The 14637-nt window shown below is 45.6% G+C and overlaps 1 protein-coding gene across 1 annotated transcript in view; it reads right to left on the reverse strand.

The window, feature by feature from the left end:
* Positions 1 to 8401: 8401 nt before the first annotated feature.
* Positions 8402 to 14637, reverse strand: part of SV2C (synaptic vesicle glycoprotein 2C) — a 179802-nt gene continuing 173566 nt past the window's right edge. The window contains exon 12 of the mRNA XM_060007006.1: positions 8402 to 8608. Coding sequence (XP_059862989.1) covers positions 8425 to 8608 — 184 coding nt within the window. The 3' untranslated portion in view covers positions 8402 to 8424. The remainder of the gene's footprint in view (positions 8609 to 14637) is intronic.

Genomic DNA, 14637 nt, shown 5'->3' on the forward strand with positions numbered 1-14637 from the left:
CTCTTTTATTAATCTGATGTCCATTAAATATCTTTGCAGCTGTTACATTAATGGTAGGTGTCTGGCACATAAATGTATACACATGTCCACGGCTGATTTATGCTGTACACGAGTCATCCCACATGGAGCATGCCCTCACTCACACAAGGATACGCATGGCTGTCTCGGGCATTTGTTAAAACACACTTGGTCAAACATTTTGGCAATACGGGAATCAGACACAGAGAGGCATACCGGAAAGATGAGTTCACAACAGGACCAGCTGTACTTAAGAGAAAAACTCTAGAAACCCGTAACAGAATTTATTGGGGTTCACACATGCAGCACATATATACAGTACACTTGGGGTAACGGGAATATTCATAGCAGGAGGGCTTACAGAGCAGTAAAAACAGAAGAGAAACAAGACAAAACAAAACGCCCAAGTGCCAAAACCAAGGAGAGGACCACTGCCAAGATCTCATTGCAAAGGAGAGTGGATTGTTGGTTTAACATGTGTCCAAAATGGAGGTTCACCTGAAAGAACAAACTCTTCTAGGACTTTATTTACAGTATGTAGACATTAGTGAAGGATGTATGGTCTATTCAATGTGCTCCTGCATCACGACAAGGATACAGAACCGCATTTTGGACGGTATGAAAGCACATATCAAGAAAGAACATTTCTTTTTTCGTTTGTTTGATTTAGGACATAGACTCGGTACAATAAATGTATAACAATAGCAGAGGAGACGAGATTAAGCCAATCTGTCCAGTTCTATCTAGGTAGGCCTGGTGAATGTCAAAGGCAAGGAAGGAGTTTCCTTCTTCAACGCCTACCAGGGTGTGAGAGGGGAGACACTTTGTAACTTCAAACAAATTCATTTTTTTTGCACAGCATATAATAGCCAATTTGCTGTACATCCTCCCTGAAGGAACAATACTCATAGAGAGTGGCGGGTTCTCTGCACTGTGGGTCTTATTCTGAATCAATACAAACGCAGAAAGAAACCATTTGTGTACCACAGGAGATTGAAATTGCTGTCTTTCCCTCCCTTGGGTTTATGGGCAGTGCTGAGCCGCAAACCCATGGGACTCAATTTGGTGTGGCCTGGGTCTATGCAGTGGGTGGCCATGTACTGGTCAGGGCTCTAGGTAGCGGCATGTAGGCACGTGATGAACCACTGTCTCGGAGGAGGAGTCTGATTTGTAGCATTTGTCAATATCCGTGGTGTGAATATACCCACCATGGCTGATTTCAAGCTACAAAGGTGATGTCACTGACCTGCAGTTGGGAAGTAGCCCTCAGTAGCCCAGCATCAAGGGGTTTTTCTCCCATACAGACACAATAGCTGTCGATTACCTCAAGGGCATAGGTACTACTAAAATGGAGTAAAATAATTAGAAAGTGATGAGTTTAGAATATTTATTACCTTTGTTTCTAAATATAATTTAATTGTACTTTCACATATTTTAATTTTTCATAATGGCTGTTTCTCAACCATTTTTGGCTCACAGAATTCCTGAAATGATGGGCTCTGAGGAACTGGTTTGCACCTGCTCTAGCCCATCCCTGGCTTTCGACGGCTTGGCCCCTGTGAGCTGCTTGGTCAGTCACTTTCCAGGCACCTGAAAGCTGCTTAGGACCCAGCAGCTGCTTAGAAGCACCCCAGCTTCTAGGGTGGGCCACTAGCCGGTGTTAAACCCTGTGCGGGTCTGAACAGAGGGCTGAGGGCTGGTTTCTCTCCCTCCTGGTTCTGGGCACTCTTGGCACAAAGTGAGCACGGAGGTGGCAGGGTAAGCAGAGAGCGGGCAACCTCTGCAACCTCAGCAATTAAATCTGAGTGGAAGGCACCTGCTAGCCTTCTGCACCAAGTAGGGCCCTCGGCAGGCACGGAAAGGTGTGTCCACTCCCCCTGGTCAATGAATTCCGGGACCTCGCTGCGGGTCTCCTTGCCTTCCAGGAGTCAAGCATCGAGCTCTAAGACTTCTGCCTCAGAGATGGGCCTCGCTCAGACCTCATGCCAGGGGTGCCCATCCCATCAGGCACAGCAGTCTGGAAGGAGTTGGAAATCTCGCCCAGCACGGGGAGCTGTGTCAAAGCCAATGGTCTAGGGCTTCCCTGGTGGCACAGTGGTTGAGAGTCCGCCGATGCAGGGGACACGGGTTCGTGCCCCGGTCCGGGAAGATCCCACATGCCGCGGAGCGGCTGGGCCCGTGAGCCATGGCCGCTGAGCCTGTGCGTCCGGAGCCTGTGCTCCACAACGGGAGAGGCCACAACAGTGAGAGGCCCGTGTATCACAAAAAAAAAAAAAAAAAGCAAGCCAATGGTCTAGAGCTCACAGCTCCTGTACCCACACCCCTTCTCTCCATTCCCCCTCCCCTGGGCCTCCCCAGCAGGCACGGTCAGCACATTCCTTAGTCCCAAGGGCCCTGTCAAGCTAGTCCCCGTATACTGCTAGAGTCAAGAGGAGACAAGAGGACGGGAGGTGGGGGAGCGGAAGGGAGAAAGGAGGTGAGTGAGTTTTGCCAGTTGGAGGTAAGGAGGAGAAAGCCAGGGGCAAAAAGGAAGTTGCGACTCTGGAGGGGAGGGCGGCGGGGCACTGACAACCACCTTCTCTCTGCTCTGCCCCTCAGGCCCCAGCACCCAAAGGTCTTTTGCAGCTTTGAGACGCTTTACCATGCACTGGTTTTAAATTGAAATCTGAAAGGCGCCTGCCACTGACTGTCAGAACCTGTTTTCTGGGTGGCTTATCTGCTGTGACTTCGTCACAGGTCTTCAAACACAGAAAGGAAACACCCTGGGAAGCTGAGGCCTGGGGACGTGGCAGCAGCTGGGGGATTTGCTGACTCTGCTCCAGAGAGGACTCCAGCCGCTGCCTGCTCCGAACAGACTTCCCAGCCCCCGCCTCTAGTTTCAGCCATAAAAAGAATCCCCAGAAGAAACTGGGGCTTGAAAACTAACACCTCTATTTTATGCATTCACTTTGCTGTATAGCTGAAACTGACACAGCAGCGTAAAGCAGCTATACTCCAATTAAAAATAAAATGAACACCTCTATAGAGATGGGGTGATCTCGGCTGCTGGTTCTTTTCCTTTAACACCTTAGCTTGGTTTCCCGCCAGGATATTTAAAGAAATAGCACACGTATGGCTCCATTTTTCTCATTTTCCAAGTAGGTACTAGTTAGTAGTCCCTCCAACAAAGGCTGAGCAATTGAGGGGCTTTCTCCTCCTGTCAAAGATAGTCCCGATTTCTGAGTAGTTCCTGCTCTGCCCATGGTAGGCTATTCCTTCTTTCTTTCTTTCTTTCTTTTTTTAACATCTTTACTGGAGTATAATTGCTTTACAATGATGTGTTAGTTTCTGCTGTATAACAAAGTGAATCAGCTATACATATACATATATCCCCATATCTCCTCCCTCTTGCGTCTCCCTCCCTCCCTCCCTATCCCACCCCTCTAGGTGGTCACGAAACACCAAGCTGATCTCCCTGTGCTATGCAGCTGCTTCTCACTAGCTATCTATTTTACATTTGGTAGTGTATATGTCCGTACCGCTCTCTCACTTCGTCCCAGCTTACCCTTCCCCCTCCACGTATCCTCAAGTCCGTTCTCTACGTCTGTGTCTTTATTCCTGTCCTGCCCCTAGGTTCTTCAGAATCTTTTTTTTTTTTTTAGATTCCATATATATGTTTATTTCTTTTAAATTTGGGAAAATAACACTTTGTGTTTATGGGGCGGGGGTAGCAACAGGTAATGGGGATCAATATGAGGACCCCCCCATTACAGATGCTTTCTCTTTCATTCTCCCTGTTTCCCTGCCCTTCCTTAAGTCCTGCAAAGGGTTAACTAACTACACACAGCATAGCGCCTCAACCTAGCACACGCAAGTTATTCAATAAATATTTATTGATGAGATGACAAGAGATCAGGGGATGTTCTGCCCAGCTCTTTCCTCCACCCAGTGCTGTTAGCCTGAAACTATGGCCCATGAACTGTATCCTTTTCACTCAAAATCCTGAGATTACTAAACTGGATCAAGGTCTCGGTTGAGCAAGACAGAAGTCAGCCCTGGCAATGGCTGTGCCTGGTTGGTGAGACACCATTGATAGGAGGAATGGTCAATATTTAGAGCAAAAGAACATCACATGGAGAATGTCACGCCACACCTGAAACAACGAAGGGACACGCAACATCTAGAAGACACTTACAATTCTGTCTACGTCACAGACTGTGAGAGAAGCTTTACTCAAAACACACTTCGCTTGGCAGAAACATAAACTGTAAGAAATGTGTACTCCATTTCAGAGTTCCCTACTGTGTAGGTTTCTTTTCATTGTGGCAACTTGACTGTTGTTTCTGTAGGTTTGTACCTTGACTGAGTTCAACATGATATGGGGGTTCATGGAAAACCAAACACACAGCCAACACGCCCTTAACAATCAACCGACTGTCTTTCCGTTATACCAGGTGAAGGCCAAATTCAGACATTTCCGGCTTCAGAGCCTTGAATGCATGAACAAGTGAAGTGCATTCCTGAAGAAATAGGTAGAGGCCATTTTGATATTAAGCAGGAAAAAATGGAGAATATCATATTCTGTTTTGATTGGCAGAGGGAATCAGAAGCTATTCCCATGGAATGCTTTCGAAATGATCCCAGGGCTGAGAAAATCTCAATTCTGCCCTAATCTCTTCATTGGAAGCTTCTCAACATCTTGGACTCTCCCTTTGGTCACTACATGTCTTTTCCCACCTCTCTCTTGATATCTCAAGACATCCAGAAATGCAGCTACGCAGTTTGGTGCACACGTGAGCTTAGGCTTGGTGAGTTTTGTAAGTGAAGGTGCATTTGCCAACTCAGGTGAAATCACTTTAAAACTCTGCTTCTGAAGGCCTAGGTCTGCATGAGGCCATGCTTCAAGAATAAAATGGAGTAGAGTCAGGAGAGCTATGGAATGCAGCCTTCGTGACAGGACTGTGATCAGAGAGTCTTCTAACTGTCTGCATCCCTACAGGGTGGGCCCTTTCCTTGGCAGGCGCTGGGAACTGTCAAACCAGCAGTGAATGGAGATAACGCTCAGGGTCCTAAGAAGCTGGCAGCACAAACAACACAGGAACCACACTCTCGCCTCTCCCACGGGGGCTTCCCAAACAACTTCCTGAGCTCTTGCATGTTTATCTATTTCCTAATTTTTCAGTTTCTAAACTCAACCTATTTGGTGCTTGTAAAGAAAAGCTTAGCATAAGAAGAAGATAGTAAGATGAAACTATTTTCATGACGATACTCTAGAATCTTAGACTAGTCCCAGTAGCAAACTAGTCCCAATCCACAGATGGGAAAACTGGGGACCAGAGATGTTCAATGACCTACACTCTCCTCAACAAGATCTGGGTCTCATTATTGGTTAGTGGGGGAATTTGGGCGAGGACCCATCTGTCTTATCTCCCAGCATCAGTCTTCTGGGCGTAAGATGACCACTAGCTGCTGGGATCGGCTTCCAAGGCAGCGAGATCAAATGAGAGGAGGTTAAGACAGGAGGGTAAGACCCATTACTGGGGGTATAATGTATAGGACTTTCAGTTTGGAGCAGCTGGATTTTTTCCTACTGAGAGGACCAGTGATAATAACAGGATTCTGGAGCATTCTGGATTGATTCAAAGAGATATTAGGAAATTTTAGATGGAAAAGGAGTTGGAAATACAGGAGCCAGTGGGAGTGTTTCCTAGGCTTTCATTTGCGCACATGCTCTCATTTTCTTTCTACTGCAGGTGAAATGAGTTGCTGGCTGCACGTCCGTGTGCCAACAGCCTGCTGCACTGATAGAACTGGGAGTTTCTGTTTAATCGCATGCTCTATCTTAATCCTGCTGACCCCAGAACAAGCTGGACAGGCCACACCACATACTTTGGGAAGAACTTGAGCTCTCTCACGGAAAATGACGGTGATGGGGACAACGAGAAGGAGGCAGGGACACTGCAGGAAAGTGGAAAAGGTGGTGACCAAGAAGGTTTGTGACCACAGACTGTCCAGGAGATTAGAAGAGATCCCTCTTGGGCCACCTGGGAGGTTTGGATTAAGTGACAAGAAGGTCAAGAAAGGTCATTCTGAAGGGGACACGTGGTGGCAGGTCTCATCCAGTGCAGTTCTGCTGGCTTATCCCATTCTGACCTAACCCAGGGTTCAGATAAAATACCACGTAGACCGTGCTCTGGAGATGTGATGCATTTAGAACTACGACAGACATGGGAGACATTTCTAAAAGTAAAGACAGTCCAGTAACCAAAGTTAACTGCTGCGGAAGATCTACAGACAGCAATACCCATGCACATTTCTCTTCGTCTTTTGAATGGCTTGGCAGAGATACACATTACTTTTGCAGTTATTACCACACATGCTACATTCAACTAAAAAACCTGCTCAGGTCCCCAGATATGTCTTTTGTAAGAAGATAAATCAAGGGGTAGGGAGGTGAGGAAATGAGTACGAATGGAAGAGCATACAGAATACGTTCGGGGGTTGTCTGACTGTCATCTTCGTCTGCCAATAATATTCCAGGAGGCAGAGGTGAAAAAGAGTTCTGTTTCTTTCCTGCTTTGTCGATATTGTTCTAATAGAGCTCGTCTAGTCTTTATTGATTCTCCTTCGTCCTGCCACCTTTGCAATTTTGGGTTTGAGTTTTCCTGATGCTCTGGCCCTGAGCCCGCATCCCCAGGGAACCACCCTCATCCGGCCAGCCCCCGACACCAGGCTGCCCCCCCTGTACAGGCCTGAATTACTTCAAGGGAGAGTCGATTAATGGCTTCTGTTCATGAAAGAAGCTTTTCACAGAGCCTCAACTCTGCTGTCTGGAGCTCTCGGAGGATCAGGCGGAAGGGGAGAGAGAGGCGGAGTGGTCTGTGGGGTTAAGACGTCTTTGAATGTAATGACTATTGGAAACAAAGGCTCTCCCTTCCTGGAGGCCCCAGGGCCGTGGCCTGTTGGAAACGCCTACAATAAGTAATAAGGATAACCCTCTAACAAGACATCGAGAGTTTAAAAAAGGACTATTGTTTTAATATGGGATTTATTCCTGGCTGCTGGTCATCACTGCAAGTCTACCTGGAGGCTTCAGATTTCAAAGATGAGGAAAAAGGACCAGCGTGGAGGAGGGGCAGCCCCAGGGGTGAGAAGGTCACAGAGCTGACAGCCGTGGGAATGTCCTGCCGACCTCTCTCTTCAGGCCCAGGCAGACTCCAGAGGTAACACGAGCAGCCAGACCCACCGGGAGATGCTGCCCTTGTCTGCCCAAGGGCCCCTTGGAGCACAGCAGGCTGTGATCTCACACAGATGCAGCAGCCAGGAACACACCGACCAGCGCACCGGCCTAGCCAGGCCATGCGCATTGCTAGTAGGAAGTCCAATGTCAACTTCCCAGGGGTACCGTCCCTCAGGAAACCGGTCCCCTCGAGGTACAATTTGACATTTACAAATGGATTTCGGTGTGACTTTCTTCCTCATTTTCAATTTACAACCACTCAGATGACTGAGAATCTCTAGACGAGAGAGTTTGGGTGAAGGGCAGACTCAGGTGGGCAGACCCAGTTAGAAAGTGGCTTTTTTCCCTTGAATCTGCTACCTGACAAGGTCAATGGCAGCTGGGGGTGGGGTGGCAGGTGGGGATGAATGTCGGTCCACGATCCCCCTGAGTTCTGACTTTCTAATATTCTGAACCACATGCCGCAGTCACAGACATAATTACAGGCCCTTTTCCTCGTACTTTTCAGAAGTTTCACCGGGGGCTTTCTGGCAGAAGTCCTGCTCGTGCAGCTCAGAGATCTTTGCTGCCAACAGCAGAGCCCCTATTTTTCTTGTCAGCAGAGACAGTCACGTTAACTGTCAAGCCTGAAAGAGCCCCACCCAGCTCTGTTTGGTGTCACGTGGTTTTTTTTTTTTTTTTTTGAAAGGCCCTGCTGTAACAGCAAGAATTGCTGGGTGTCCTTTTCTAAGTAAACAGGAAATATCACTCTGTTTGAAAAAAAAAAGAATCCCTCTTCTCAGCACAAATGCGATAATATGCCAACTTATCTTTCCCGTGAATATTGAAGTAGGAGCAGCCCAGTCCTCTTATAGCAGCCCAGCCCTCTTCTTAGCTTCTGAACCTTCAGCGAGCAGAATCTCCGGAAGGCCCGGCTGACCAGCACATTTAAAAAATCCTTCCACTGATTTCTGGGAAGCAGTAGCATCACAGTTAGGAAAGACAACGATGCATGAAAACAAACAAACAAACTGCAAAATCACATTTAAGGGGCGAGATGGTACGCATCTACATTTTAGTCGCAGCAAGAATTAGTGTTTTGGTATTTGACCGCTTTTCTATATCTGAAAAAGCTGGAGCCTTGAGTCAGTCGGGAGAGTTGACACACGGCAGCAGAAAGAAACACAGGATGGATGGCTTTTTTTCCATTACATCAGGACCTGGGTTCGTGTGTCAGGCAGGCGCAACCCCACCAGTCCTCCACACACGAGCACGGTGGAGGCCAGCAGGATGGGGATTGCTTTGGTGATGCTGACCAGGGAGCCGAATATTAAGTTTCCGAGGACGGCCGCTGCTTTGCACAGTGCATTCAAGAAGCCAAAGCCTGTTGCCCTGCAAAGGACAGAGATATGGACAAGGTTGAGAAAGTGTCTTCCAAGAGTCCAACTTTAGACATAAATGTCTTCCAGGACAATTTTCAAAGATCTTCAAGTAGACTGTTTTGTACGTCCTTAGAGTAAGTAATCAAATATTTGTCAGCACATTTGCAAGTAGAGAACCCCAGCTGTTGGTATTGTTCCTTCAGCCCTCTGTTGACTTTCTTGCCACCTCAACTGATTCTTATTCTGCCCATGAGTTTATTGTGAAGAGAAAGAGAAAGGACATTTCAGGGAGTCAGAAAAGTTACATTAAATTGAAATGTATGACGATGTATTTCTTTAAATTTTACTTTTTACTCCCTATTTCCTCTTAGCTTAATTCGTGTGTGAGGTTTTAAATACTTAAAGTGCATGGAATTTTCAGAGAAAATCAGGGATGACTGGGTTGTACTTGCATCGTTCTGGTACCACGGAAGTGAACTATCATACTCTTGTCCCAAATGTTTTTGGTAGCGGGCAGAAACTGAACCCTGAGCTGGGTGGCCACCAATGAGCTAGTGACACATTTCTTACACCCTCACCAGAGTCCTAGGTGGGAAATCAAGCCCAAGACAATATTACAGAGGAAATCAGATTGTAGGCCCATAGAAGATCTTGTTTAACTCTGCTGACATATAATATGTGCACGTGGTATATGAATAAGACACATCGCATTTCTTAAGACATTCTTTGGAAAAGAAAAATTTTACTATCTTTATGGGTGTTGAATGTAATTTTACTGTGGTTTTCTAGGCAAGAAATTTCATTTTGTTCATAAGAGTACGGATACTGCTGACATCATGAGGTAATATGGATTTCCTCTGCCTTATGCCGGCTCCCTGTTTTTTGCCCGTCACCGGGTATATGTGTGTAATAAAGGCATATTGAATGCAGGGTTAACTGTTGGATACCTTTATCCCTCTCCAGAGGGAAATGCATTTTATATACCGTAAAATGCAGTACTTAGTACACATCTTTCTTTGATTGATTTGTAAATTTGTTTACTGTAGGTTTTCCTTTGGCCAGTCAGAACAACTACTCTTCACGACGTATGCTATTCCTAGTGATATTTTCTACAATGTGTAGATATTTACTGTGGGTATTATCCAGCCATTCCCCTTCCCATACCATAAGAAAGGAATAAGCACCCCTCCTGTGCTGTAGGAACCGAGCCATTGATTTTGCTGGTGAGAACAGACCTAAGAAACGGCAGCAAAAGCACTGCCTTTCTTTTCTGGCCGAGACACCTAGAAAGTCGAGTAAGTGGCCTCTGCAGTGTTGCAAAGTTGCCAACTGTTTGGATCTTGGAAGGGGTGTAACAGAATCTCTGACGGAGAAAAACAGGAACTTCTTGAGAGGAGGGTAAGCTCATTTTGTATTCTTCCTCTTCTTTTTGGTTTGTTTTTAAAGAAAGAGACTAGTAATAGCAACAACCACCAGAAAGATAAGGAGATTTAATGTACTGATAACTATTTTCAAATGAAATTGCTTGAGGTTACACACTGAGTACCACAGAAGACTTAAGCAGAATGACATCATCATCTACCCCACCCCCACCTCCATGGAGAGGCCAGGAGGCCAAACTATTTTTTTTTTTTAATTAAAAGACTTTTTTTGAGCAGTTTTTGGGCTCCAAAGAATTGAGTGAAGAAAAGAGAGAATCTCCATATAGCCCCTCACCTTCCACCCCTATTATTAACATCTTAGTACATTTGCTACAATTGACGAGCCAATATTAATATATTACTGTGAACTAAAGTCCATAGTTTACATTAGGGTTCACTGTGTTGTGTATTCTATGGGCTTTGACAAATGTATAATGACATGTATCCACCATTATAGCATCGTACAGAATAACAGTTTCACAGCCCTAAAAATCCTGGCAGCCACAGATCCTTTTACTATCTCCATAGTTTCACCTTTTCCAGAATGTCATATAATTCAAATTATATAGTATGTAGCCTTTTCAGATCGGCTTCTTTCACTTTTTTTAAACTACATTTTAGTTTCTAGATTCTAGAGTCATAAATTACCCAATGCATCTCATGGTAGTGAGATAAGCTGTATTGTTCTGGGGAAAATGGCTAGCGTGTATGTTGCTGATAAGTGAAAGGGAAACATTCTGTATGAAGAAGTCTCTTGATGACAAAACTTCAGAATGAGCCATGAGGAATTTACATCTGGGTTAAAATAACCATATTTTGCCAAGCTATAAACCTCTTGTACGACTCAGAACAGGGTAAAAAATACAGGCGGTTACCTCCTTTCATTACCGAAACTATAACAGAGGAATAGACGACTTCCTGAGATCTCCAAGCAGCAATAAGAGAGATGCATCAGGAACATCTGGTGTCAGAAGCCGCTAAAAAATACGATCAAATTCTAATTTCTTAAGAATCTCCGTTTTCATTGATCAAGCAGAGGCAGTTCTTCAGATAATAATCTGGTGTGGCTACAAAGCACATAGCCTCCTTAAATTACTGTGGGCATTCCAGAAAACATGACTGTCCTTTCCTTGGATAAGTAAATTATTTCTTCAAATAATTGAAGCTGGAGGGTGTGATTTTCTACACACAGGAGACACAGTTGTATTAGAAAAATTATTCTCCAAGTGGTTCTCCCTTGGGGTTATCTGTTTCTCAGTAAACAAGCTTTTAGTTCATTTATTCCCTTGTTCTTATTTAAAGGAAGGTTATGAACTTCTGCAGACATCCTAAGCACAAGTCCCTTTGTCCTCATCAAGGCCTTGGAGGGTGGCGAGCTCAGAGCTGGCAGAGCCCAATTGGACTTAACTGACTTCCCAGCAGTAGGAAAAGCTACTGCATTTTTTTTCCAGACCAAAGATGTTCTGTGTCTTCTCTTAACCAACAAGCAGTGAAGAGGAAGAATGCAATAATCTGTTGTCTTTTTACAAGTTCCATCCCTTGTTCCCCTACCTCTCCAGCCAGAATCCTTTGTTTTCAATTCTTGCTGAACCTATTTCTTCAAATCTTTTAAAGGGAAATTCCTTTCCCAACAGTACCCTGTGACTGCAGCAGCCCTGTTCCCCATTCCATTAAGGTGCTCCTTCTCCCTGCACCATTAACTCCCTCTGATGCTGGTGCAGGCAGCAGGCTTGCTGCAGTGCTTAGGCTCAGCTGATGGGGGATGGGGCCGCCAGAGCATACCCTCACCACAGCTGCACTGTGGCTTCTTCTCCAGGGCCTTCACAATGCAGTGGGTTCTAGTGCATTTATATCGTTTTATACTTTAATTGGTGGCCAGGAGGGCTTCCCTGGTAGCGCAGTGGTTAAGAATCCACCTGCTAATGCAGGGGACACGGGTTCGAGCCCTGGTCCAGGAAGATCCCACATGCCGCGGAGCAACTAAGCCCGTGCACCACAACTACTGAGCCTGTGCTCTAGAGCCCACGAGCCACAACTACTGAGCCCACGCGCCACAGCTACTGAAGCCCGTGTGCCTAGAGCCTGTGCTCCACAACAAGAGAAGCCACCGCAATGAGAAGCCCGCACACTGCAACAAAGAGTAGCCCCTGCTCGTTGCAACTAGAGAAAGCCCACGTACAGCAACGAAGACCCAATGCAGCCAAAAATAAAAAAAATAAATAAAAAATTAAAAAAAAATTGGTGGCCAGGAAAAGGAGACCCCATTCTGGATAGTGAGGATAGTTTTGCCTTCACATCCAGCCTCTTTCTTATTTGGTTTTTCTGACTTCAATGCAGGGTCAGCCCTAGGTTTTTTGAGGCTCCTGGGAAGACGAAAAGGTCACTGAATAATGACAGCACTTAGACGCCTGGCACATGGTACATATGCTGGTGTTAGCCATTGTTTTAAACACTAGCTGAAATAGCTGACCCATCGACTGATGAAATTAGGAAAAAAAATTAAATGTTACATTTTGAAAAGGCCTGAAATTGTGTAGAGTGTAGATCCAGACTCAGCTCATGGAATTTACCTGTTAAAGGGTAAAGTGTGAGCATTCTTTTGGTCTAGTCTAAGCTCTGGAAATGAACTTTTTCCAGACAACTCAGTTAAGTCATTGGCAGAAGTTACTTTAGCATGGGACATTTTGGAAAGTACAGGCAGTCCTAAAATCAGAAATACATGTGATCTAAAGATTCATCTGGGAGTCGGCTATTTAAAACACAATGAATTTAATTTTTCTCATAGAAACAATAACACAAATGATGGCTAGCTTCCCAGATTAATCTAAAAAAGCTATTTTAACACTGAATCCATCTGAGCAATTGGACTACAATGCTGAGAGCACTAGAAACCCCTTGAATATTTGTCTAATGAGCAAATTGGTTCTTAATATGGTTCTAATACACATCTCCTATGCAGTTATTTATTTATTAACAGTCATTCATTAAGCATCTATTATGTGCCTAACACTGCACTAGGTACCAGGGACCCCAAAATTAATAAGATGAAGCCTCTTTTTACACTAAGACAGGTGCAGAGAGATCATGATAACACAACATGCTAAGTGCATTAATAAAGATACCCACAGGCTACTACAGGGGCATAGAAGATGTGAAGTGATCTCCCGCTGTGGGTGGAGACAGTTGAAGAAAGGCTTCTCAGAGGGGATGGATGAGAATAGAATTGGTCTTGAAGGAACAGGAAGAGCTTGCAGGTGAGGATGGAATGTGGACAAAGGTGTTCTCTGGCTCTCAAAATACCCTCACATCTCTCTAAAGTACCTCCGTGGTACCCCACTCAGGTGTACCTTAGACATCTTCTCCAAAACCTTCCTGAGTGCCAAATGACCTGCCTCCCTCCAGTCCCCAAACAAGTTTCCCATTTCCTCCCGCAGCTGTTCTCAACTTGGGGTTAGAATAGCAACCTGGTTGAACTACGGTGCAGACATGTGTAACCACAGCCTCACCCAGCCGTGCGCAAAACATCACTTATGGAGCTTTCAAAACACAGTGATGTGGTCATACCAATGCCTAGGGCCATGCTCCCAGAACTTCTGACTTTACTGCTCTACTGGGAGTCAAGGCACTGGTATTTTTTAGAAGCCCTGTGTGAGTCTAAGGGGTATCCAGGGCTGAGCACTCTGCAATTCTCCCAGAAATACCTACACTTTTGAATTGATTTCGACTTACTGTTATATACAAAATGCAATTACAAAAGCAAAACATCTGCTCCAGCCCTCCAACAAACGGTTTTTTTTTTTTTTTTTTTTGGCGGTACGCGGACCTCTCACTGTTGTGGCCTCTCCTGTTGCGGAGCGCAGGCTCAGCGGCCATGGCCCATGGGCCCAGCTGCTCCGCGGCATGTGGGATCTTCCTGGACCGGGGCACAAACCCGCGTCCCCTGCATTGGCAGGAGGACTCTCAACCACTGCACCACCAGGGAAGCCCCAACAAACGGTTTTCAGTTCTGAATTTCCTTTAGTGTGCTTCCAATCATATCTATATTTTTGCAAATCACAGGATTTCTACAACTTTGCTTTCTGCTTTCCCCCCAAGCATTCCCAAAGCTGTTTGTTTGCGTTTTGTTTAAAACGAAATGATTTAGCACATAACCATTATTTCTGTAACCATACCGTTGGATAATTAGAGCTTTCTACATTTGGAGGAACATGAATGAGATTGCCGTGAACACCTTCATATATAGGACCTCCTTTGTTTGGATGTGTTCATTAGGGAATATCACGCAGTACAACACAGCCAAGGGAAAATGTTCACGATATGGTGTGGGGAGACCGAGGGCAACCAGGAACACCGAGGCCCACAGGAGAGGAATTAACGCCAAAGGCTTCGCCCAACCTCTTTTCTTTCCCCTCCCTGGGCCTGCTGTCTTATTTACTCAACTTTGCACAGCTCATTTTCACTAGAGGCAGTTTCTCACCTAACCTGCCTCATTTCCTTTTCTTCCAACTCTTGGTTGGACTCTGGGCAGCCATGAAAACTCTCCCTGCTGGACCAGACCTCCTTCCTGCTCCCCTCCTAAGGGTTGGCTTGTACCAACCGCAAGGCTCTCCTGTCAGGG

The sequence above is a fragment of the Delphinus delphis genome, chromosome 3, assembly GCF_949987515.2.
Source record: "Delphinus delphis chromosome 3, mDelDel1.2, whole genome shotgun sequence".
Taxonomy (NCBI): Eukaryota; Metazoa; Chordata; class Mammalia; order Artiodactyla; family Delphinidae; genus Delphinus; species Delphinus delphis.